The sequence below is a fragment of the Netta rufina genome, assembly GCF_964035555.1.
Source record: "Netta rufina genome assembly, chromosome: Z".
In the NCBI taxonomy this organism is placed as follows: domain Eukaryota; kingdom Metazoa; phylum Chordata; class Aves; order Anseriformes; family Anatidae; genus Netta; species Netta rufina.
Genome location: NC_140126.1, coordinates 9,548,913 through 9,574,305, shown reverse-complemented (window position 1 = coordinate 9,574,305; position 25,393 = coordinate 9,548,913). Strand labels below are relative to the sequence as shown.

Sequence of the window (25,393 nt, the reverse complement as noted above, 5' to 3'; positions counted from 1 at the left end):
GCCTATATATGCTCGAACTGGCATTTATTTAAAAGCAAACAAACACACAGAAAAAACACCCCTCATCTACATCTATACATTTTCTCAGAGCAATTTTGGCATAATGATTTTCCCTAGACTCAAGTCTACCTATACCTCTTCTTTCCTGACAAAAATTCTACACGTGCACTAGGAAACAAGAAAACTAAACTATTTATATAAAATATTTATTTGTATAGTTCTTTTATACCGTGGGAAAAAAAAAAGAGTAAATGAAATATGCTGATGATGAATTTCAGTTGAGATTCATATGTTTTAAAAACATGAGTATTTTTCAATGAAAATCATTGTGTTTGTTGAATAATCATTAGGAAAAAAATACAGAAAAACTTTATTTCAAACAACAGCCATGCTTCACCTGAAATTTCAATCATAAAGGAAAAAGCATACTAACAAATTAGAGTTTACTCAAAATGTTAAAACATTAAACATTGGAGCAGTGGAACAGGCTGCCCAGGGAGGTTGTGGAGTCTCCTTCTCTGGAGATATTCAAGGCCCATCTGGACACCTAACTGGGCAGCCTGCTCTAAGGAACCTTCTCTGGCAGGCGGCTTGGACCCGATGATCTTTCAAGGTCCCTTCCAACCCCTTCAATTCTGTGATTCTGTGTAAAGAGAAACAAAATACTTACATTATCTTCCTCTTCTGTATCATCATCATCACTATCCTTGAAGCCAGGTGGAAGCGGTGGCCCAATGAATTCTTCATCATCGTCATCATCATCACCACCAACTGGACCTTGAGCAGAAGTCTGGGATTGCATGGAAGGACCAATTAACTCTTCATCTGAGCTGTCTTCACTTTCACTACTAGCTGTGTCTCTGCATGTAAAATATTAAAAAAAAATGTATCAATATTTTAAGAAACTGGCATGTCCACATGAATTTCAGATCAGAGATGTTCAGCACTGACATAAAATTTGCACAAACACTGAAATTAGGAGCAAAATGTAAACTCATTTTTATTAACATAATGTAGACCCACCATCATCTTGAAAGCATAAAAAAAGCTTTAAACAAAAAAGGAATAACATAGCATCAGATAATTAGAAAAAGGCAGAATACAAGAAGGAGAAAGTTAGGTGGAATGTAAAAGTAACAGCACCACATCACTAATATGATCTAAAAATACTTAGATATGTTTATATCTAAAGTACTTAGAAGCCAGCAGAACACACTGATACACAGCATTTCCACCAAACCGCTGCTACAGGCTGCAGCATATCCAAACCCTCTGCACTTCCCTCACCATGGTGGAACTCAAAAGAGTAACGATCCAGGCTCACCACCAGAGCAAGAACACAAAGCATGGCACTTGCTTTTTAATGCTGGTAATCAGCAGGGAATCAAGTACTGTCAGCCAAATATTTGATGTACGGAATCTAGACTGTTCCATGTCTAGATTCTAAAAGTTGCATTTAAATTATCATTTCACTGATTTCTAAATCAGCTGTTTTAAACACATTGGTTTTGGCATTGGAAAATTTCTGGAAAGAAAGTAGAACTACTTATTCCCCATTCATTCAGTTCATCCGAAATAAATGGGCTCCCTCTGCTGGTAGTTATCAGGTATGCGGCATTTTAACTGGTACAAATTAAAAGGGGTGAGCACAAATTCTTACTTTTTGCCTAGGCTACAGTGTATCATTCACTTTGCAGTGGAAGTCCTTTCTGATCAGTGGAAGTTCCTTTCTAATCAGGTCAGATGAACTCAAGTTGCAAGACATGCTTTGGGAACTTATATTTTGAGAGCATGTATGTGAATTTAAAATTGAGCCAACTGCAAAGGATACTTTAATAATGGGAAGAAAAAGAGACTACAGAGGTGTTTCCTCTTTTCTTAAAAGTTTAGGTTATCATTTAAAAACTATAATAAAAACAAACAAGCTCAAGAACATAATAAAGCACTATGAAAAGAGGTTCTGAACTGTGTAATTGTGACAGAACACACAACCTCCCTAAAACAGCTGTACACCAAGCAGGTAATAGGCTATACAGCAAATATTTGTCTTGGATAAGCAAATGGAATTCTATTTTAGGAAGAAATCAAAACAAACTAAAACCAACGTGAATTAGGTCCTCAGATGTCACAGTGATGAGAAGGGCTTGCATGCCTGAAAGCTTGTCTAATTTTTCCAACTATATTTACTAGCCTAATAAAAGATATTACATCTACATACAAACTTTGTTTTGCATAGTGATGAGAGACATTTAAAGACCTAGGTCAGGATATGACCGCACAATAAATCTAACTCAAATAAAATGAGCTTCTTTCACTCTATAGCAATGGGACAATCAATGTCCTTTTACCGTAAGAGGTAAAAAGAGGGACATTTGGGTCCTTCAAAATTCTTCAAGTTCAGTATCACCAAAATTAACTATTTTATAAGATCGAATCATAGAATATCCAAGTTGTAAAAGACCCAACAAGGATCATCAAGTCCAACTGCTGGGTCCCCAAAGGACCACCCAAAAAATCAGACTCTATGTCTGAGAATGTTGTCCAAATGCTTCCTGAACTCCGGCAGCTCAGTGATGTGGCCACTGCCCTGGGGAGCCTGTCCCAGCACCCGACCACCCTCTGGGTGCAGACCCTTTCCCTAACCCCCAGCCTGACCCTCCCCTGTCCCAGCTCCATGCCGTTCCCTCGGGTCCTGTCGCTGTCCCCAGAGAGCAGAGCTCAGCGCCTGCCCCTCCGCTCCCCTCGTGAGGGAGCTGCAGGCTGCCATGAGGCCTCCCCTCAGCCTGCTCTGCTCAGGGATGAACAAACCAAGAGGCCTCAGCTGCTCCTCATACATCTTGCCCTCTGTGCCCTTCACGATCTTTGTAGCCCTCCTTTGGGCACTCTCTAACAGTTTTATCTCTTTCTTATACTGTGGCACCCAAGGATGCAAACAGTACTGGAGGTGAGGACACACCAGCGCAGAGCAGAGCAGGACAATCCCTTCCCTCAACCAGCTAGCAGTGCTTTGCCTGATGCACCCCAGGGCATGGTTGGCCCTCCTGGCTGCCAGGGCACTCTGGTGACTCATGTTTAACTTGAGGTTGATGGGAACACCAAGATCGCTTTCAGCCTCGCACCCCCCGGTCTGTATGTACAGCCAGGGTCACCTCTTCCCAGATGCAGAATCCAGCACTGGCTCTTGTTAAACTTCATACTATTGGTGATTGCCCAGTTCTCTGATTTGTCCAGATCTCTCTGCAAGGCCTTAGCACGCTGTGTGTGACGAGTTGATCTGAAAAAACTGACACATGTTCCCAGACCAGTAAACCACATAGCTTTTCCCTAAAAGCCAAAAAAATTAGTTAGTTTGGAATGGAACGAAACCATGTAGCTGCCAGTAGGAGTGTATACAATGCAATGACTGAAGGAGGCCCCTCCAATCCCAGAGTCACAGACTTTTAGATCTTTCTACAGACACTCAAGAACAATACCTAGCTTCCACCCTAATTGCCTAAACATATAGTTTCCTTATTTATAGGCAGAATCAATACATTCAAACACTTCAGCATTTTGAGAGGCTATGCAATTATTCTTCATATTAAATGATCAGAAATTCAGTGCTGTTTTTCACCACACTCCAAGCTTGGCAGAGATATCCAAGGATTCCAGCTACAGCTGCTGTTTTACTCTGTTCCAGCAGGAAAGGCAGTCAAACACACGAACAGCCCAACACAGCCAGGCCAAAAGCCCGTCTAGCTGAGTAACATTCGTCAGACTGTGACAGGGGGTGCTGGCAGAAATGACAAAACAAGAGAGCAGATGTATCATGGCACTTGTTTCAACTTTCAGCCGTACAGTCTTCCTCTACCAGATGCTGTTAAAGCAACCCCTTTTCCACAATTCAGAGGAATATAAGGAACTATTTTTTGCTTTCCCTCATTACCTCCTCAATAAGTAAAACATGCTTTTAAGAGGAAAATAGAAAGCTGGATTAGAGTACAGATGGCACACAGACTGAAAATAACGAAAAACATTCAGAGAGTTGTGTAAGTATGTGGGCATTTCCCTGCCCCTCCCCCCCACCATGTGTTAACTCGCCTCACATCATCTACTTTAATTTCTTAGACTTTTTATTTTTTATATACTAGCATTTTTTAATTGTGGATATTGTGGATGTTCCATCCCTGGGAGTGCTCAAGAACAGGTTGGATGAGGCTTTGAGCAACCTGGTCTGGTGGGAGGTGTCCCTGCCCATGGCAGGAGGGCTGAGACCAGGTGATCTTTAAGGTCCCTTCCAATCCAAACCATTCTATGACTCTATGCTTTTCTTTCACAAAGTATAATTACTATTGTCCTTATGCATACGTGTGTAAATACTATAACTATTGCAATCATTTCTCTCTAGCAAATTAATTCAAAAAGCAAAAAGAATCGCTAGAATCACACCATTTTGTATTAAACAACCCCTTGCTAACAATTGTAAAATTAGTATGAGAGCCACTACGATAGATAAATATATGTGGAATTTAAAGAAAAAAAAATAGCGTTGCCATTTTCAGAGAAAAAGAATAAGCTGTAAATTCAATTTTAGTAACTAAAATCTACATCATAAAAAACAATACCCTTGAGTCCTATAATTCAGATTTCAACTGCCAGTTGAAGGATTATCCCACTGAATTTAGGCTGAGGCACAATGGTGTGTCTCCTTCACTAGCCTTCTGTTTTAAGCACTAAGTTCTAAACTGAGTACCATAATTTACAAGGAAATATAATACTGCAAGTTAACACGTTCACTTTCCATTTCTGTGAGTTTTTCATGCCAGTCCTCAGTTAAAAAAACAACAAAAACTTATTATAAACAGGACCCTGGTGAGTTACCAGAGCCTACTTTGTAACTCATAATGCTGATAGATAATTATTACTTTCTTTTATCCAAAGAGCCTAGAATACTCTTCTCTCAAATCCCTTAGTGAAATGACAGAAAACACTCTGTATCATCTGCCTACTATTTGTTTTAATTGAATACTTATATTGAAGTCACCCATATATACACAATCTAATTCTTGTCAGTCTCTATTGTTTCACTAGGAAGAGCATCAAAAGTGAACAGGAGCACATACTTCTCCCTCCTATGTAAGACATAATACAGATCTCTAGGGAAGTATGTTGTGTGACCCATTATTTCAGTGTGAGTCCACAGCTCATTTGTGCTTTCCACAAATAACAGGCAAAGAAGAAATTTGTTCACAGTCTGCAATGCTGCAGGCTTGTCTGTAAAAACCCACCACATACAATCAGCCTAGCAGACACATAAAGAGTGTACCAGAGTAGTATATGGGTTATAAGACTTCTGTAGATAGAAAACCCTACAAATTTACAGTATATTGATGTCAACAAACTCGAAGGAGTGATGTGGCCTCTGTTACATGTTGCTACTTTGGGTTTTGCAGCATTGAAGAATACAAATAGTCAAAGCAGTAACATCTGCTATTTGTCAATGCCATGCAAACTTCAAAAAAGTTGTGGAGTAAATTTCAAATCAGAATATTTACGCAGTCCTACCACTACTCCATACGGTATGTACACTTAGTCTCTCCACCTAACTTTGCTATTCTTTAGTAGGCTTGAACAAGTATATCCTATATATCCAATAAAGTCAGCACCTGTATGCTCTATATTTGACGATGTATTTTCAAAAAAATAAACAGATAATATTGCTGTGTTTTTTTTAAAGCATGCCAAACAATTTTAATAGTTACTTAACACATAACCTTAACTATTAAATATATACAACTGCAATATTTACAAATACTGACACATCCAAGAAAGTACAGATAAATAACAGCATTTCCACTCTAAGACATCAGATAGCATAGGCATGTTCACATAAGTTAAGCAATTATCATTCCCCCACCCACTCTCCACACTCACTCGAACTCAACAAAAAATAAAAAAAATTAAAAAATACAACTGAAAAAAGCCCTTTCAGCTAAGAAAAGTTAAATGACACTTCCCACCATAATTAAGTACCTTGGTTTTAATGTGGACCCAACTCCTGTTGCACTTGAAGCTGAAGCCGATGAATCAGCGTGTCGACTTTTAAGTTCTTTTTCAGCCTGTTCTTCCTTTTCTCTTTCTCGAGCCTCTGAATATGAAGAACACATAATTGACAAATAATCAAGATTTTTGTAAAACAGATACAATTAGAGGCCTGCTGAGGACAGTAAAACAACTTTCTTCATTTTCAGATCTATATAAAGTGACAGAATAGAAAAGTTTGGGTTGGAAGGGACCTTAAAGATCATCTAATTCCAACCCTCTTCCCCTCCCCCCCCCGCCAGGGGAAGGGATGTCACCTGCTAGACCAGGTTGCCCAGGACCCCATCCAACCTGGCCTTGAAAACCTCCAGCAATTGGGCATCTACTGCTTCTTCTTCATTCCAGTGCCTCACCACCCTCACGGGAAATATTTTTTTTCCTAATATCTAATCTAAATCTACTCTCTTCTAGTTTAAAGCCATTACTCCTTGTCCTGGCACTCCACTCCCTGACAAAGAGTCCTTATCCTGCTTTCCTGTAGGACCCCTTTAAGTATGGAAACGCTGCAGTGAGGTCTCCCAGGAGCCTTCTCTTCCCCAGGATGAGCAACCCCAACTCCCTCAGCCTGTCTTCACAAGAAAGGTGCTCCAGCCCTTTGATCCTCTTCATGGCCCTCTTCTGGGCTCACTCAACAGGTCCATGTGCTTATGTTGGAGGTCCTTTTGCTGGGTTCAGGATGCCAGGTGGTGTCTCACAAGAGCGGAGTGGATGGAAAGAATCATCTCCATTGACCCACTGGCCACACTACGTTTGATGCAGCCAAGGACACAGTTGGCTTTCTGGGCTGCACGCACACATTGCTGGCTGATGTTAAGCTTCTCATCAATCAACGCCCCCAGTTCCTTCTCCTCAGAGCTGCCTTCAATCCATTCTCTAGCCAGCCTGTCTTTGTGCTTGGGATTGCCCCGGCCCAGGTGCAGGACCTGGTTCGCATGGGCCCGTCTCAAGTCTGCCCGGGTCCCTCTGGTTGGCATCCCTTTCCCTCCAGCATGTTGACTGCACTACACAGCTTGGTGTTGTTGGCAACATTGGTGCACTCAATCCCAACGTCCATGTCACCAACAAAGACATTAAACAATGCCAGTTCCAATATTGACTCCTGAGGAACACCACTTGTTACTCATCTCCGCACGGACACTGAGCTGTTGACCACAGCTCTTACACACCAAATGGTCCGTCCATCAAAACCATGTCTCTCCAATTTAGAGACAAGGATATTGTGTGGGACAGTGCCTAATGCTTTGCACAAGTCCAAGTAGCTGACATCAATTGCTCTTCCCCTATCCACCAATGCTGTAATCCCAAAGGAAAAGGCCACCAGGTTTGTCAGGGACAATCTACGCTTAGTGAACCCATGTTGGCTGTCACCCGTCACCTCTTCATTTTCCATGCGCCTTAGCAGTTTCCAGGTGGATCTGCTCCATGATCTTGCCAGGCACAGAGGTGAGACTGACCGGCCTGTAGTTCCCCAGATCTTAATAACTCCTATAATTATTACATATTCCTATAAAAATTACTATAGTTGAAAGTCAACTTAGGGTTATTTTAAGAAATTTGAAAATGCTCAGATTACAAAAAAAAAAAAAAAGAAAAAAAAAAAAAGAAAAAGCTGAATTACATATAAGGCTTTGTCATTTTTGCTAAAATGACTGATTTTGTAATGAATAATATGCTGTGTTTCCTTTATGGGTTAGATCCTAGAAATTTGTTTGGATGGTGGGAAGGGGGGCAAGAGTTCCAAATGCACTTCAAGATGTCTTAATTTAAAAACATTACACTTATTGAATTTTCCTCCTGATCTAAAGCATGGTTTAAGTAGGTGATCTCCAAGATGAGACGATAGCTTGACATGAAAGAGTATTGCATCTGAAAACACTTTCAACACAGAAGAGGTTTTACTATGCTTAAATTTAGTCAGTTCAAAAAAGGGTTCAAATCAAGTTCTGGAAATCTTGTATATTTGAATTTCATGGTGTTTTAACATCCATAAAGTCAACAAGCCTCCAAAGTGGTCTATTCACATGATTCTGCATAGAATCAAAAAAGATAAAACCAAACATTGCATCGATCTTATTCTGTCTTACAAAATTGCATTCTCTTAATAAGAGGCTTCAAGTCTACAGTTTTAACAAACTGCAACAGTTCAGAAAGCAAATTAAGCCTAATTTAGGACAAAAGCTGCTCAACCACAATGGTATCAGTTTTTTGTTTTTTGTTTAAAAAAAAAAAAAAAAAAAAAAAAAGCACATTTTTTGAACATGCTGTCCAAGTGGAAGGAGAAAACATAGGCATTTGTGTTGGCAAAGAGAGTTCTAATACACAACACTAGGTTGTGCCTGGTCTGACAGGGATGGAGTTACCTTTCCCTGCAGCAGCCCATACAGTAAAAAAAAACACCACAAACACAAGTATCTCCCTAAGGACCATCCTTTGAATGTTTTTTGCTTGGATATGGGCAGCAAAACATACAATTTCCATCACTATTTACTCTCAAGCCACCACCTTGAAACCCCCCCTACATTACCAGCACAACAGAAGACAGAAAAACTTGCAGGCTATTATATAACCCACTGTATGTCATAGGACTTGCTCTTTGTAGCAAGTTTCGTTTGAATTTTGGAAGGGAACTTCCAAAATTTCAAATAAGAGAGTCTTTTACGTGAATTCAGCTTTTTGCTGTGTTCGTGTTCCATGCCACACAACTGGAACCTGGCACAGGCAGATCTCTTGCATGCTCTGACAATGTGCGTAAGTTAGTAACTTGCCTGCTTACCAATCCCCAAATGATTTAGGACTGTCCTTTTGCAGCAAAACCACACTTGTTTTCTAAGTAGCCAGTCGGAGTCACCTCGCTCATCACGCCAACGCACAAAAAGAGCAAAACATATTTTAGGATGCGTTAAAGCGTCAGCACCCCCCAATTCCTTACCCAAGACCTTCCTGCTCCTTTCCACGGCGGTCCTTCTTGTCTGCTCGAACATGGCTTCGAGATCAAACGTGCGAGCTTTCTTCCCTAAAAACATGGAAAAAGGGTTAAGAAGGAGACTGAGACTGACAGGCTGCTGCAGGGAGGGATCCCAAAGCTTGGGGGGGAGGGGGGTGAGCACCCCAGCACCGCCAGCCCCCCACACCCCACAGCCAACCCGGGGGACCCGGCGGGACCCCCAGCCGTCCCTAGAAGCCCCTCGGGGCTCACCGAAGCCGGAGAAGCCCATGGTGGCCGCCAGCTCCGGGTCGGGTCCCGCCAGCATCTCGGCGTCTGCAAAGAGAAAGAGGGAGGATGATAAAAGCGCTCAGCAGAGGGTCCCGGTCCCGGTCCCGGTCCCGGTCCCGGTCCCGGTCCCGGTCCGGGTCCGGGTCCGGGTCCGGGTCCGGGTGGCGGTGGCGGTGCCGGTGCTCACCGCCCTCCGGCGCCTCCATGCCGCGGCCGGCCCGGAACCACAACAGCGCGGGGAGGAAGCGGCGGGGCCGGGCCGCCTCCTCCTGCCCCTTCTCCCCCGTTGTCCCCGCCCGGCGGAACGGCGTCAGCAGCGCGGGGACCGCCGGGATTTGGCGCGGAGAGGCGGGCGGGTGGCTCCCGCTCCCGCTTCCCTGCTGCGGGTCCCGCTCCCGGTCCCCGTCCCCGTCCTGGTCCCGGTCCCGGTCCCGGTCCCGGTGCCGCCCGGCCCGGCCCGGCCATGCCCGCTGCCATGAGCCCCGCCGCGCCCGCCGCGCAGGAGGCGCTGGAGGCCGCGGGCCGCATCATCGACCGGCAGATCCAGGACGACCGCTGCTACCCGGACCTGTCCGAGCTGCTGGCCGTGCCCGCGCCCGGTGAGGGGCCCCGGGGGGCGGGGGCGAGCCCGGGGTTGTCTCCGCGGCCAGCTCCGTGCTGCGGGGCCGCAGGGCGCCCAGCACGGAGAGCTGCGAAGGGCTGCCCCGAAATGCTGCCGCTTTTTGGGAGCGCTGCGCCACGTGTAGCGGGGATGGCGCTTCCCAAACACGCCTTTTGTGCTCCCTGCGGCTGCCCAGGGGGCTGTGGAGAGGAGGGTGTCCACTGTATGCCTCGCCATGCGGTGGAAACAGGGCTACACAGTCCCGTGGAGGAAATGGGGTAAAGAGTAGGCTGGGGGTGGAATGGCTTGTCCTAAGGGTTTGTTTGCAGCTCTGTTTTCACGGAGCTGGGAAAAAAATCATGAAAAGATAGAGATTTATTTTTTTTTCCTTAAGCAACTGATTCATTATGAGAAGTCTAACTTTTTTCCATGCTGTTGTTCTTAATTGCAGGTAGCCCTACCGTTTCTGGTATGACAGATATGGACTATCCTTTGCAAGGTCCGGGTCTGCTGTCGATACCTAACCTTCCAGAGATCAGCTCAGTCCGCAGAGTCCCGCTTCCTCCGGAGCTAGTGGAGCAGTTTGGACGTATCCTGATGAAAAGTAGCGTGTTAGGTTGAGTATGTAATAATAATAGAAACAAACTTCTGCTCTCTCATAATCATTTTTCCCCAATAGTTCTGTCAGACTCCTAGAAATGAACCTTGGTGGTGTTAATGTTCCATTTTTAAGGGTCCAATAAAGTCACAACAAAGTCAATTTGTATAGGGGTGCTGGTGGAATTAGTTCCTTTATGAAGAACTTCAAATGTTTATGCTTATGTTTATGCTTTATGTTTATAGTTTGTCTGCCTCTGTATGTAAAGCAGTAATATTTTTAAATGTTCAAGGGAGATTTTGCCTTTGCTTGTCAAAATGCATTTAGTCCTTACATCAGCAATGCTTCAGATATGCAATGCAATTGTATGATGGGAGTATTTCCAGAGATCAGCAGAGCGTGGCTAACCATTGACAGTGACATTTTTATGTGGAACTATGAAGATGGGTACGTACAGAACTCATTCCTGACGGTATTATGTTGGAATTAAGTAATCATAGCAGTGGGAAATGGTTTACTTGTAGCACAGAGGAATGCTATTCAGATGAAGTTGTCTTAATTCATTTTAGGTTTTACTAAAACTATTAACTAATCAGTGTTTAAGGGGTTTCAAGAGTTAGTAATAGCGCTCCCAAATCATGTAAAGATGAAACAAGAGAAAATGTATTTGCTTAGGGTTTGACATAGCTAATGTCCCAAAGTTATTGCTGTATTATGGCTAGGGTTTTCATTATGCCTCAGAGAAGTATAATTATACACCAATTGCCTAACTAACGTAAGTAGATTTGGTAAGTACACTAATACACATACAGCAGCCAGTCATTTCCACAATGATAAATTATGTGACCTTAGTACCTTGGCTATATACTCTGTTTTTAAAGTATTGTGATTGAAGCTTTCCTGTCTAATAGATGCATAACACTGAAAATAATTTCAACATCTTTTCAAATGGCAGTTTATAATTTCCATGTTCATTTCCTTATTTGTCTAATTCTGCTTTTTTAAGAATTATATTTTCGTAAGAATTCTCGTATGAATTGTTTTATGGAATTTGTTGAATTTCTTAAGATTAAAGTTAAGATTGCTCCTCATGTAGCTCCTCTATACATTTACATTGTGTCACAAAGTTTAAAATATATTAATTAAATACATTCACCAGATAACACTATTATGCATGGTGCTAAAGGTAAGGTACTATGGAGGAGGTAGAATTTTTTTAATTTTTGCATTGTATGTTTTTTTATGAGAAAAAGGTATAATGTATGTTCCTTCCTCTAGATGTTAACTGGCGTTGTAGGTGATACTTTGTGCAATTCAGAGTAGAATGCATGAATTAACAAAATCTAAAAGTATAAAATACTACCATTTGGCTTCAGTTTTTCTGTCATTCCATTCAGTGGACCTGTTTTCACCCAAATCAAATGGTGTAGATGGCTTCAGCATGTTATAGCACATGTTCACAGTATTGCAATAACTATTAATAATATTTAAATATACACTACCTGACTTTGTTTTATTTTGTAATTATGTGATACTACGTAACAAGTCTTATGCAGGTTTTTTTCCTCGTTTGTTGACAGGGGAGATCTAGCTTATTTTGATGGCCTCAGTGAAACTATCCTTGCTGTGGGTCTTGTAAAACCAAAGGGAGGTAAGGAGTGATCATGACTGGACAGCTAATGAATTTTCTGTACATGTTTTTTATATCTGTGTGTGTAAAAATCTGTGTTTTGCATCTATATGCAAGATAAATGTTTAGGTTTGTTTTTAGAAACATCACAAAATTAAATTATAAGCTAAAGATAATGTTTAGCTTAACAATCATTTACTCTGAGCCTGTGTTTTTTGCAAGCTCATACTCTAACATTTGTACTGCTTATAAGTTGTCCCATTCAAGTGACAACTTCCTTGAGATCCTGGTTTCTAGCACATGCAGTTCTTTAGATAGCTACTGCTTAGATAATATCAAAGTCAAAGTTACAATGGTAGTAAGATTGAATGTAAAATAAGAATTAAAAAAAAAAAGAATAAAATGCCATTTTTAAGTTCTTCTATTACATGAACTGGAAACTGAACTGCTGACTGATACTGTTTTGTAATTCTAGAGTTTCACAGATTCTTAGGTCTTAAATATGACTGTTCCCTCTTACCATTCGCTGTATCAACATCATGAATACATACAGTCATTGTGAGTCTGAGAGCTGACTGCAAACTAAAATCTAATTTTCTTCCGCACTTTAGGTATATTTCAGCCTCATGTACGACACTTACTTGTTTTGGCAACTCCTGTGGATATTGTGATTTTAGGGCTCAGTTGCTCTAATATACAAGCAGGTAGTTCTCTCTTTTTTTCTCTTCCATTTCTCTTCCAGGTGAATTAAAGAACATACATGTATTAGGGTAGTATTCTCAGTTGTGAATTAACAACTCTATAAATATACAATGGTTATTTCATTAATAGCTAGGTTTTTTTTTAAAAAAAAAAAAGGAAAGAAAGAAAACAAGAACATTTGCTAATTTTTAAATCATGTTCGAAATGTGGTAAAATGTTTCCCTTTTCTTAGGGTGTGCACATGCTGTATCCAGGACTTCCATAGGAGGGTTGAGTAATATTATTCACTTGTTTAACATGAAAAGAACTTTTGAAACAGATACTCCTGTTAATTAAACCACATGTTCAAGAGGGAAGGAAAAGATGGACATGAATCTAGATAACAGATGATGAATGCAGTTTGTTAACCTGTTTGGCATTTATATTCTAATCCCAGAAAACAAGAACCTGATACCAAGTTTTTCATTCCATATATATTAAGAGGAAACAATACAGAATTGTTTAAAAAAAAAAAAAAAAAAAAAAAGAGGGTTGCAATCATTTTGTTCTCTTTTTGTATTATCATGCTGTGAAAGAGAAATGCAGAAATTAGTTTTAGAATTGTTGGGATTTAGAGAAGAATACAACTCTCAGAAAATACGACAAATGTACAAAAACATTATAAAAATGTTGTACGTCCATACTTTGAAATCTATAGAGTGTATTTGCTTTATTTCTTTAAAAAACAGAAGATTGATTACTCTGCAGTTCACTTAAAAGAATAGCTTTTCCAGGTCTGTTTTAGTAACTATAAAATCTCCTGTAATTTTTCATGTTTTCTGAAATGCTTCTAATCACGAGCCAATAATGTTTATAAATCTATAACATTTCTAGAGCTTAAAAACTGAAGAGTTTTATTTATTTGTTAATTTAAGGTACTGGGTCACTCAATGACAGTATGTCTGGAGGAATGCAGCTGCTACCAGACCCTCTCTATTCACTCCCTACTGACAATACTTACATTCTGGCAATAACATCCACTGATAATGGACGTATCTTTTTGGCTGGAAAGGATGGCTGCTTGTATGAAGTAGCTTACCAGGTAATTATGGGTTACATGCAGGCATTTAGATTTTTACTTCTTTTCATAATTGTACTGTTAATGACATTTTTTTGTTTGTGTTAACTAATAGTTCAGCTTGGTTTTTGTTTTGCTTTTTTTTTTCAACGATGTGTCTGTTTTAAATTGTAGGCTGAGGCAGGTTGGTTTAGCCAGCGATGTAGAAAAATTAATCATTCAAAGAGCACACTGTCTTTCCTTATTCCTTCATTGCTACAGTTCACGTTCTCAGAGGATGGTAAGTACCAATACAAAAGACTTACCCAATAATTTAATGTAAACTTGAAATAATTACATTTTTTTTTTGTTCAATTTTCTTTTAGTTTACTAATAGTTGTGTGAAATTGTTTGCTCTTTTATATCATTTCCCCTAAGAGTTGTCTGGGGCTCCTGCATTTTATTGTTGCCTTTCAGTTATTTATTTTAGTGATACTCTGACTTAAACTTGTTTTCACTGATTCCATTGTTAATTTGCTACTTCTCCTTTTTCTTTTCCCCCTCCCAAGATCCTGTAGTTCAAATTGCCATTGACAACTCGCGAAATATCTTATACACACGTTCAGAAAAAGGAGTACTGCAAGTATGTTACTTATTCTTAATGACTTTTTGCAATGCTACTAATGTGTGTATAAATATTTTAAGTTTTCCTCAGTACCTAGGAACTCTCTATAGTTGTGTCAGGATTATTATTACATTTCATCTTTCTTTCACAAGTGTTTACCAAAGACCTAAAATAATTTCTTATGAGGAAACAATAGCCTTTTGATCTTCCCTTCAGCCATATAGAAACATGATGATGGTGTGAAAGTAGTGTTTGAGTTGCTGCATAATAGATGAGGCTGTATGAAGTAATGCAATTTTAAATCTCTAAGCTGTAACCTTAAATTGCAGGTTTACGATTTGGGTCAAGATGGTCAAGGAATGACCAGGGTTACTTCTCTTTCACAAAATGCTATAGTTTCTGCTGCTGGGAGCATTGCCAGGTAAATGTATGATAGGTATAAAGTAAAAATATTTTATTTAAGGTCAATAATGTTGTGGTATATTTTTTGAAGAAAGCGTTTTTGTTTGTTTCTTTGGATTGAGAGTAAAAGTATTTTTTTTGTTTTGTTTTCTAGAACAATAGATCGTTCCGTATTTAAACCTATTGTTCAAATAGCAGTGATTGAAAATTCTGAATCCATAGACTGTCAACTACTGGCAATCACACATGCAGGTGAGAAACAAATGTGATTTACTCCCCTTTTTAACAGATAAATGACATCTGTACAGCTTAACAAAATTGACAGACATTTTCCCTTTTACGTATGTTCTGGTTTCAGCTGGGTTAGTTAATTTTCTTCCTAGTGGCTGGTATGGTCCTGTGTTTTGTATTTTGGATGAGAATAACACTGATAATGACAGTTTGTTAGATGTTGCTGAGCAGTGCTTACATCAAGTCACGGACTCTTCAGCTTCACTTACTGCCCTGCCAGTGAAGAGTCTGGGGGTACATAAGAAGCTGGGAGGGGACAGAACCAGGACAGCTGGTCCCAACTGGCCAAAGGGATATTCCATACCATGTAGTGTCATGGTGAACAATAAAACTGTGTGGGGAGGGTGTGGCTAGGGCAGGGGACCCACTGCCCAGGTTTTGGCAGCTAGTGGTGAGCAATTGAATTAAACATCATGTGTTTTATATATTCCTTTATCATCACAATTATCATTTTCTCTTCCTTTTCTATCCTATTAAACTGTCTTCATCTCAATCCATAAGTTTTACCTTTTTTATTAATTTTTTTCCTGATTGAGTCCCCCATCCTGCTGGGATGGGGGAAAGTGAGCAAAAGGCTGTGTGATGTTTAGCTGCCTGCCAGGTTAAACTACAACAGCATAACACAAATTTTGGAAACATTTTATTTGATTCTGGTGTGTTGTTTTATGTAACCAAACTGTTTTGACATTTGATGCAAGTATAATCCGATCACACAAATTATTATCTGTAGTTTATGAGAAAACCAGCAGAAATTGCATGTAATTGACCTTTTCTCTGTTATGTTTAGGTGTCCGACTGTATTTTAGCACTTCACAATTTAAGCATCCAACAGCACGTCCTTCTATGTTAACATTGGTTCATGTCCGTTTGCCACCTGGATTTTCAGCATCTTCTAATGTGGAGAAGCCCTCAAAGGTTCACAGAGCTCTTTATAGCAAAGGTAAGCAGTGAAACACAGCTCAGAAGAACAGTAGGGGGGGGGTTATTATTTGTGTGTGTGTGTGTGACAGCTACTATCACGCTATCTTATATCATGTAATTTGAAGGAATGGGAGGACACACCATGGTGTTGCTGACCCTTTCAGTCAAGCATAGTGATTTTATGTTTGAAGTAGTTTCCAAATGGTTTTCAATCTAGGTTCTCTTTAAACATCTCATTTTTATGAGGCATTTTCTATGTACTGTAGACTCATTTCTGTTTTAGCTTTCAGAGTAAAAGGTAAGATGCTGTTGATAGTGGCCTACTAATAACCCCAGGATACAGAAAACCAAGAGATACTATCTTCTGTTCAGATCGTGTGGTTTGGACTTAAAGATTGATTTTTGGTAAATAAGGAATTAATGAGCTAGAGTGGTATATTTTGGTATATATAGGTGCGATACATGATTAATCACACCTAATACAACCTTAATATCCATGTTCTTGCTAGGGGTCCTGCTGATGGCAGCTTCAGAAAATGAGGATAATGACATCCTATGGTGTATCAACCATGATTCTTTCCCTTTTCAAAAGCCAATGATGGAAACACAGGTACTAAAGTAAACTTTCATGTAATTTTGATGGATTTTAGTTTTTTTTTTTCTTCCTGAGAACAGATACTTCAATAATACTATCTGCAAGAAATGAGTAGGTTGCTGAAAAACTTAAATGAGAAGTTTAGAAACATTTACAAAGCTACTAATCAATTAGCTTTAAATTTAAAATAAATTAAAAAAAAAAAGTTTAGTGGGCATTTTAGACAGTAAATTGAAACTGGTATCTTAGTAGGAATTCCTTAGTAGGAATTCCCAGTTCATCCATACTGTATAGCTTCATGCAGGCTATGTATGAAAACAATTGCTTTGACCTCTAAAACAACTTAGAGTTAACATATTGGAAAATGTCTTATTTATGTCATATCGTTGTCTGTGCCATGCTGTATGCTACATACAATTATGTACAAGGCATGATCCCCAGTGCAAAGTGGTGTTCATTTACAAGGATAAAATCTGGCAAGGAAGTTTGTCTAAAATACAAATGGTAGAGATACTGGAATTGGATACTGGAATTCTTTACTTAAACAGATATGTTACGTCTTCATTAGTTTTCAGGCATGATCAATTTCTGAGCAATCTCTTCATTATTTCCCTCCTTCTTTTTTCCTTTTTTTTTTTTTTCCCTAGTTGTTACAGTAGTTTGTAGGAGGAGCTTGGTTTAGTTGCCTTATGCATCACATCAGAGAGAATATTGCATGTGCTTCATCACTGAAGCAAGACTAGGCTATTCTGCTGCTTTTTAACACGTCCAAAAAGAGTATGGGGCAATGGTAGCATTTAAGTGAACGGGGAAGCTGCACAAGCATAGTGGTCAGATTTTGTTTTATCTGCTGTTTTAGTAACAGTTACCAAGAAGTTTTATCATTGCTGCAGCTCCCTTCTCTACAAAAAAAAATACACATAAACATTCCATGTACTGACTTCTCTGTTTTCCCAAAGCATTTTAAAGTTAGAGACATGAGGTTTCCCCCAAAAAATTTGCAACATGTTACTGAACAGCAGTTTTTCCTCATTAGTGTATAGAGTTTTCAGGAGCATTTTCTCTACCATATGGCATCTTTAAAGAGCTGCTGCCAACTGTGAAAATCTCCCAAACCCTTATGACCAGTAGCAGTATGTTTGGTTTCCTTAAAAAAATAAATTAATAATAACTTTAGTATTTGATTCTGATATGTTTAGCAGATTGTCTCTGTTTATATGGTAGTAGCAGTAAAAGCATTGTACAAGTTTTTTTACCTTTAAAAAACACTGTCCCTATCCCACAAAAGAAGCAATAGCTGTAAATTTGCTAATAGTCTGCTATATGATGCAAGAACTTGCTCATTTTCTCTGAGATTTCTTGTGTCAAGTATCTCCACGATGTACAAAATCATTGGCTGTTACCAAACTTTGGATGCTGTTTATCTATTGTTCAGATGACCACCCGTGTTGATGGGCATTCCTGGGCTCTTTCTGCTATTGATGACTTTAAAGTTCAGAAGATTGTGACACCTCTCAATAAAGATATTGTTCCAATAACTGATTCCCCTGTTGTTGTGCAGCAACACATGCTGCCACCTAAGAAGTTTGTTCTGCTTTCAGCCCAGGTGAGTATTGCACTTCTTAATATAGGAAATCAAAAGAATAAGTATAAAGCTGAAAGACTGATGCAAATCTGGAAATGTTTATTCATAGTTTATTAATTTTGAATGAATTTTTAAGATTTTATTCTGAACATAAAAGGAAAAGAGAAATATTGCTGAAACTGTCAGTACATATTATAAATTGACTCAAAGCTGTTGAGACAGCTTCTCTTGTACAGTGCATTAATCACTTCTGTTGGCCTGAGGAGACAGAACCCTTGTAGATACAGATCATGTGAAACATTCTTTTAACCTTGTTCAAATTCATGGTTGTATAAAATTGAAACAGAAATGGGCTGTCCAGAAAGTATGGTTTGAGTAAATACGGTTAGCAACTGAAATTTTAACAAAGAATTTGTCTTTGTTATAGAAGTCCAGAAGAATGTTTTTGATTGTTTTTATTTCTTTGTTTTTTAAAAATAAAGCTTAGGGTATTTACTGTCTTAACAAATAAGGAATTTTAAAAGATGTTTAATAAACGATCAATGTTTTGCAACCTTTAGATTCAACTTGCATTTGTTTAATGGTAGCTAGTCAGACCCTCTCCAGTTAGTGTGGATGCATGCAAAATAGCCTTACCATGCTTTTGGTCCTAATTTTTTTCCAGGCAATTCTGAAGATTTATGAGATACATAGAGCAAGTATATAAAGAGAATGAAAGGTTTATGTTTGTATTGTGTGCTTCATATTAGGTTAAGAAGTGCAAAACTAACTCTGTTTCTGGAGGGTATATAGCCATTGCAGTATTTTTTTTGCCTTCTTGCTAGAGAATTTTCTGCATTTGAACAGGAACTAGGCTTTAGCTACCATTCATCTTACACTTTGATCCAATAGTGTAATCAAGGAAAACTTGGAGAGCAGTAAAGTTAAAGATTGGTGGGAAGTGTGTTGATATGACCAGTAAAGTAACCTTATTCTAACTTCATATTATTCTGGGTAATTTTTAGGGGAGCTTTATGTTTCATAAACTCAGACCTGTTGACCAGCTGCGGCATCTTCTTGTTAGCAATATAGGTGGAGATGGAGAAGAGATTGAAAGATTTTTCAAGTTGCATCAGGTAAGAATTTTTGACTTGTTATGAAATACAAGATTTATAATACTTATCTGGCATTAATGGAAATCTAATTGCTTTCTGCACGTCTGTTTTTGTTGTTACTACAAAATTCTAGTTAACTTTTCATTTATTGTTTCAAGTATTAGCTTTTCCTTCTATATTGACTGCATTGCATAAAACAAGATTGTATACTGAGATATAATTCATTGTTTTATGATATCTAAAAATTGAAGTGTAGATCACTTTCCCTGAAATCCTTGTATGTGTCTGTAGAAATTTCATAGCTTTTACTCATAATTAGCTGACAGACATGGAGGTTGTTTCCTACCAGTAACCATACAGAGCTTGCAAAAGCTGCGTATAACAGAAGTTTATCCTGCTACAGTGAGATGTCTCAATTTAACTCTCTTCCTTTCTATAATTGGAAAGAGCTGATTTCCTTGCCTTCTAGATAAAATGATGCAAAAAGTATTTCCTGTTTAGCTGTTTATCAATAGAACATCTTCATATTTCTTATCAACTTGACATAAGCTGCCACACTGACAGCATAATATGTTCTAGGAGGATCAGGCCTGTGCCACTTGCCTTATCTTGGCCTGTTCTAATGCTGCATGTGATAGAGAAGTATCTGCCTGGGCTACACGAGCATTCTTCAGGTAAGATTCAAATGGTGTGTGTGTTGTTCTGAACAGTATGCTCAAGGTCACTACATCCACTAAAGAATCATATGGTCTCTTTAACCTGCTGCCTGAGTAAACATTGTTTTAAAATGAGGATAGACTATTAAACTAGGTGGAATACACTTTTGCACTGTTTAAGTCTTGCCAGCAAAAGAATCTTCCTGTAGTTGGCACTTCTGGTTAGTTCCCCTCCTGGATGCCTTCATGTCATGTATTTCACGTGCAGAAGTTACTCAAAATGTAGTTTAATCCACTTGAAGTTCACTTATCTGTACTTCAGAGTATCCTGGTTTGATGAAGCAGTGTGTAGAGAGAAATAATATATTTAATCACGCCAACTCAGATGGGAAAAAAAAAAAAAAAGACAAATTTAGAATCCCCAAGCCATCATTCAAATTGGAGATAAAAGACAACATGCTTAAGATTAATTACAACATGAGAACTAATGTTCATTTTACCAGATAACTTATAAGGTAATTACTTTATGACTGCAGAATCAATAGGCAATCTTAGCAGATCAGATAGGTGGTAGCATGATTATACTGTACAGAGAAAGAGAAAGTAGTTTGTAATTTAAAATTGAAGATGATAAGGTAAATTATTTGTAATATAGTGTTTCTTATGCATCCTGGCACTTACTATGTAGTAAGCTTAACAATTCTTATGTCGAGGTTATTTCAAGTAACATTTTGAACTGTTTTATCAGTCTAGTTGTGGATCAGAGGTTATAGAGCTGATTGTCTTGTGGTAAATGTTCTCCCACTAGCAGCTAGGTATTTTTGTTCTTTGTGAGTTCTAATGATATGTATGACTTGTGTAGTGTATTTCTTTCAGTATAGAATTGGGGAGGCTATTTGATCACTTCTTAAAGTATGTTACATCCTGGGAAACATACATGAAGTGTCCAAAAATTGGGATAGTATTGTTGTAGAATTAGTTCTTGTGGCTTTGAAGATGTGTAGGCAAGTTGATACTTCAGTTGCTTTGCCATAGCACAAAGTTTCAGGCGCTGAGAAAAGCCTTGGACTGTTGAGTGAGGCTTCCCTTTCATCTAAGGAGGTGTCATGAATAATTGCCTGACGGAAAATGGTTTGTAGCCTTTTAGGGCTCATGTAGCACTGTAGGAGAGAGACAGACAGAAATTACTTCGGGACTATAGGAAGATGAGCTTGGGCCATCTCAACTGTTTTCTTCCCATTTCCATGTATAGGGAAACTTTAAAAAGAAACTATAGCATAAGCCTGTTTTGAGGAGTGGTAAATTCCTCTTTAACCTCTGATCATATCACCATAGAACTTAAAACATTCGTGAAGAATATGACTGTTGTTCATTTAACTTTGTAGTTACGTATGTTAATGCCTTTCATATAACATTTTTTCAGTTAGTTTTCTTTTTATGTGCCAAAATGAGTATCTCACGGTTACAGACATTTCTGAAAACTTGTGCCGATATTCTGTTCTTCATTTTAAAAGAACCCCAAAATTGCTGTTAATTTTCCAAGATATGAAAATTAAATTGAGTATGTATAAAGTGTGAGGAATTTTTTTCTTTGCATATAAACTTTAGGTATGGTGGAGAGGCACAAATGAGATTTCCATCAGCTCTGCCTCCTCCAAGCAACGTTGGACCTATCTTAGGTTCTCCCATTTCTGCTGGTGAGTAGCAACCATTTCATGAATTTGGACAAGTTTTGGTTTTTCCTTTAAATATGTTGCATTTTGTCTTCTTGCAAGTATCTGTGTTCAAGATTACTTGCTTATTATGTGCCTGTATCAGAGTATCTTGCAGTGTCATTACAAATAAGTCATTTGTGTGATTTCTCCCTGTAAAAGCTCAAGCTTAAACACTTGGTTTCTGCACAGATCATCAGTGCCACATAAAAATGAGAATAGTACCTAGTCTTCCTTGAACGTCATACTTACTAGAGTCCCTTCCATATTATCTGTATCCACTTAGATTTTGTCCAGTCTTCTACAATTGCTTAAGGAAGTTGCCCGCTAGCATGTTAACTCATTTAATTCCAGATCATAAGAGTTGTGTTGTTTTCTTTCTAAAGCAATTAATGATATATTTGGAACTCTGATTAAACTACTGAATTTATTTATTTTATCAGGGATTACTTAGTTAATTTCCAAGATCCTTTAAGCTTATCTGACACGTGGCACTGAATTTTACATACCAGTTTTGGGAAAGAACTTGATTGCCTGGAATGCAAAGAAATTCAATTTTAGTACTGGTTTTGACCTACATCCAAATTCAAACATATTGGAGAGATGTGTGCTGTTTTAGATAAAGTTTTAGTTGATTCACTTACAGAATTCTTAACCATGATTGACATGCTAAGAATAGTGGCTATCTATAACACATCAATGACATCACTTTCCAAGCCTGATAGTGTGGAATAATTGCAATGTGGGCAGGAGGAGAGGCAAGGCATAAGAATGTAAAATTAAATAGGACTTAAAGAAGACAGCAGGTATGGAGAGGACAGGTGCTAGGAGCCAGAATGAGAGTGAAAGAAGGGTGTGGGGGAAATACTAGCAAGCTCTGTAATCACTGAAATATACTCTTATGGGAAGTAAATGTATTTTTCCCAAGTCTAATTGTTTGCTTGTTTGTTCTAATAATTGGCAGTCATATATGCCATTTTGAAATGTAGTGTCAAAGTGTGTTCTTTTATTTTGCTTCAGTGACAGGTCCATGTGGAAGACGGCACCATTCTTCTGCCACTGCTCACTCTATTTGTTCACAGGGTAGAGAACTGTAATGTGAAATTTAGATTCTGATATTGTGGATAACCCATGCTGTGGGTCAGAACAGTGCTGACAGTATTTTGAAAACACCTTGAAACTTTGCATGTGAAACTGCATTAAGATAATGTTAGTGTTACAAGGCCAGGCCTCTTGTGTTCTCCCTGTTGAAAGTCTAGTCAGACATTTGCATGCTACTTTTCTTGCAAGATTATGCTTTGCTTGGCACACAGGAGAATGTGCTTTCAGAACTGGGATTGGTCAGTGAAAGACTTGATCATTTGCACTTCAGTATGTTGCAAAGTTGAGAGAACTGTAGTGAATAAGGCAAGAAGGACTGATTCTTTGATACAAACCAGTTTTTAAGGTTGAGTTTTGTTGCCCTTTCCATGCTGTATCATCTTACATGCTGTTGGCACCTGGACATTTTTGTAGGCGACCACATGTGTTCATCACACTTTGTAGTCTTAAGTTAAGTACTAATTCGCAGAAGAGTTGAAAATCCTCAGCTGAAGTTGAGTCCAGGCTCACTTGGAGAAAAACAGACTGTTGTGGTTTAACCCAGACAGCAGCTAAACACCACACAGCTGTTCTCTCACCCTTCCCCCTCCCTCTCTGGGATGGGGGAGAGAAATGGGAAAGGGAAGCTTTTAGAGTTGAGATAAAGACAGTTTATTAAGACAGGAAAATAATAATAACAATAATAATGATAATAGTAGTACTAATAATAATGTGTACAAAACAGGTGATGCGCAATGCAATTGCTCACCACCCACTGACCAATGCCCAGCCTAACCCTGAACAGCCGGTCCCCCCACCCTGGCTAGCCACCCCTATATATTGTTCAGCATGACCCCAGATGGTATGGAATACCCTTTTGGCCAGCATGAGTCAAGCTGTCCTGGGTCTGTCCTCTCCCAGCTCCTGCTGCACCCTCAGCCTGCCCACTGGCAGGACAGTGAGAAGCTGAGACATCCTTGGCTTGGTGTAAGCACTGCTCTGCAAAAATTAAAACATCAGCATGTTGTCAGCACTCTTCTCATCCTAATCCAAAACATAGCACCCTACCAGCTACTAGGAAGAAAATTAACTCTGTCCTAACTGAAACCAGGACACAGACTCAGGACATTTCAAACTGAGTGTTCCAATCAGTGTTGCTGTAGTGTGTGTCCAGCAGCAATACATAAGAAGTAAAACTTTTACTACTAATAATAGTTTGTTCCAGTTTCGTGTTTCAAAGTTAAAACTGGTATTCTTTGAAAATGCCTAACTGACCCAAAGTGAACGCTTAGAGAGTAGGTGGCTGTATCAGGAACAAGAGCTGTCAGAAAACAAGGAACAGGAAGAAGCATGTGGATAATCAGTGCAGGGAACTGATGGTGTGAAACACATAATACATGAATGCTGAAAGCAAAAATGCTTAATAACTGCTGTTGAAAGAATCATATCTGTTTGGTTAATTTACAGAGTGTTGTGTTCAACAGAAATTAATGCAATTTTTTATTTACCTGTAATTAAAAGCTGTTGGAATGTGTAAAGGCTGTATTTTCTAACTTTAAAGGACATGGTTTGACAACTTTGCTGCTTTTGCATAGGGTTTCTGTGGATTGTATTTTTCAAAACAAACAAAAATAATATTTTTCTTCGTTTCCTTTTTAGTTTCCCAGTTGGCTGTTGATACTCCATATCCTAATCCTAGCTTTTTGACAACACATGGGCAAGGTAACTACTCTTTCTCTGTTAGAGGAATGGAGGGTTTTTTTCAACTAGGCTTTTTCTTCTTTATTTTCATCCAAAATAAATGGAGTAATATTTGCCTACCTTTATCCTAGCTTTACAGTCTCCTGGTATGTCAACCCCCATGTTTCCTTCTGGGAATTCCATGTCTCACCCTGGTACATCTATTAGCGGTATGATGGGTCCGGAGATAGTATTTTCTGGAAGACACAATGGCATCTGCATATACTTTGCTCGGATTATAGGGTGAGGTGTTCATGTAAAAAATTTTCATCCAGATCTTTAGACCTTGAATCAAAAACATTCCTATTTCTTCAAGAAATTCTATGTAGAAAATGTGCAAACTTGTGATACTTGTGGCTTTTAACACAATTCTGGTTTATATTGCAGAAATATTTGGGATGGCAGTATAGTGGTGGAGCGAGTTTTCAAAAGTGGCAATCGAGAAGTTGTTGCAGTACGTAAAAGTTTGTTGTATTTTTAAAGGTTCCTTTCAGAATATCTCTGAAGCCCTTTATACATGTATTCCCAATTAAAAACTGATCAGGGAAAAAAAAAAAGCAAAAAACACAATTCTCATTGTAATGTGTTGGGTTTTTTAATTATATTTAAGTGCTTAGCTATGAATTAATTGTAAGTTAAAATCTTTTTAAGTTACTATTTTGAATGTTATCAGTTGTCAATGGCCAGTTTCTTCTGTGTTTAGTGATTTCACTTCCATTGTTTCTGCATACCCCATCCAGACAACGCCTAAATATTAAATGATTTGGTAGATTAGAATAATCATTGCAGTTATATAAGTACCTAAGACAGTTTTCCAGCATCTTCCTCAC

At 38.8% G+C, this 25,393-nt stretch overlaps 2 protein-coding genes across 3 annotated transcripts in view; one reads left to right on the top strand and one right to left on the bottom strand.

The window, feature by feature from the left end:
• Positions 1 to 9,572, bottom strand: part of WDR70 (WD repeat domain 70) — a 139,976-nt gene extending 130,404 nt beyond the window's left edge. Inside the window, exons 1-5 of the mRNA XM_084305378.1 lie at positions 9,483 to 9,572; positions 9,278 to 9,340; positions 9,011 to 9,094; positions 6,013 to 6,127; positions 671 to 860 (exon numbers count right to left, since the gene is read on the bottom strand). Of these exons, the coding sequence (XP_084161504.1) occupies positions 671 to 860; positions 6,013 to 6,127; positions 9,011 to 9,094; positions 9,278 to 9,340; positions 9,483 to 9,501 (471 nt within the window). The 5' untranslated portion in view covers positions 9,502 to 9,572. The remainder of the gene's footprint in view (positions 1 to 670; positions 861 to 6,012; positions 6,128 to 9,010; positions 9,095 to 9,277; positions 9,341 to 9,482) is intronic.
• Positions 9,573 to 9,609: 37 nt separating this feature from the next.
• NUP155 (nucleoporin 155) overlaps positions 9,610 to 25,393 on the top strand; it is a 30,569-nt gene continuing 14,785 nt past the window's right edge. The window contains exons 1-20 of one of the 2 annotated variants that reach the window (XM_084305376.1): positions 9,610 to 9,894; positions 10,348 to 10,485; positions 10,845 to 10,941; positions 12,075 to 12,145; positions 12,736 to 12,828; positions 13,741 to 13,907; positions 14,058 to 14,163; positions 14,432 to 14,505; positions 14,817 to 14,908; positions 15,044 to 15,141; positions 15,968 to 16,120; positions 16,611 to 16,711; positions 18,132 to 18,302; positions 19,286 to 19,396; positions 19,955 to 20,049; positions 21,640 to 21,728; positions 22,764 to 22,826; positions 24,483 to 24,545; positions 24,656 to 24,806; positions 24,951 to 25,017. In XM_084305376.1, the coding sequence (XP_084161502.1) occupies positions 9,759 to 9,894; positions 10,348 to 10,485; positions 10,845 to 10,941; positions 12,075 to 12,145; positions 12,736 to 12,828; positions 13,741 to 13,907; positions 14,058 to 14,163; positions 14,432 to 14,505; positions 14,817 to 14,908; positions 15,044 to 15,141; positions 15,968 to 16,120; positions 16,611 to 16,711; positions 18,132 to 18,302; positions 19,286 to 19,396; positions 19,955 to 20,049; positions 21,640 to 21,728; positions 22,764 to 22,826; positions 24,483 to 24,545; positions 24,656 to 24,806; positions 24,951 to 25,017 (2,136 nt within the window). In that variant the 5' untranslated portion in view covers positions 9,610 to 9,758. The remainder of the gene's footprint in view (positions 9,895 to 10,347; positions 10,486 to 10,844; positions 10,942 to 12,074; positions 12,146 to 12,735; positions 12,829 to 13,740; positions 13,908 to 14,057; positions 14,164 to 14,431; positions 14,506 to 14,816; positions 14,909 to 15,043; positions 15,142 to 15,967; positions 16,121 to 16,610; positions 16,712 to 18,131; positions 18,303 to 19,285; positions 19,397 to 19,954; positions 20,050 to 21,639; positions 21,729 to 22,763; positions 22,827 to 24,482; positions 24,546 to 24,655; positions 24,807 to 24,950; positions 25,018 to 25,393) is intronic. The other variant, XM_084305375.1, reaches the window with a different exon arrangement.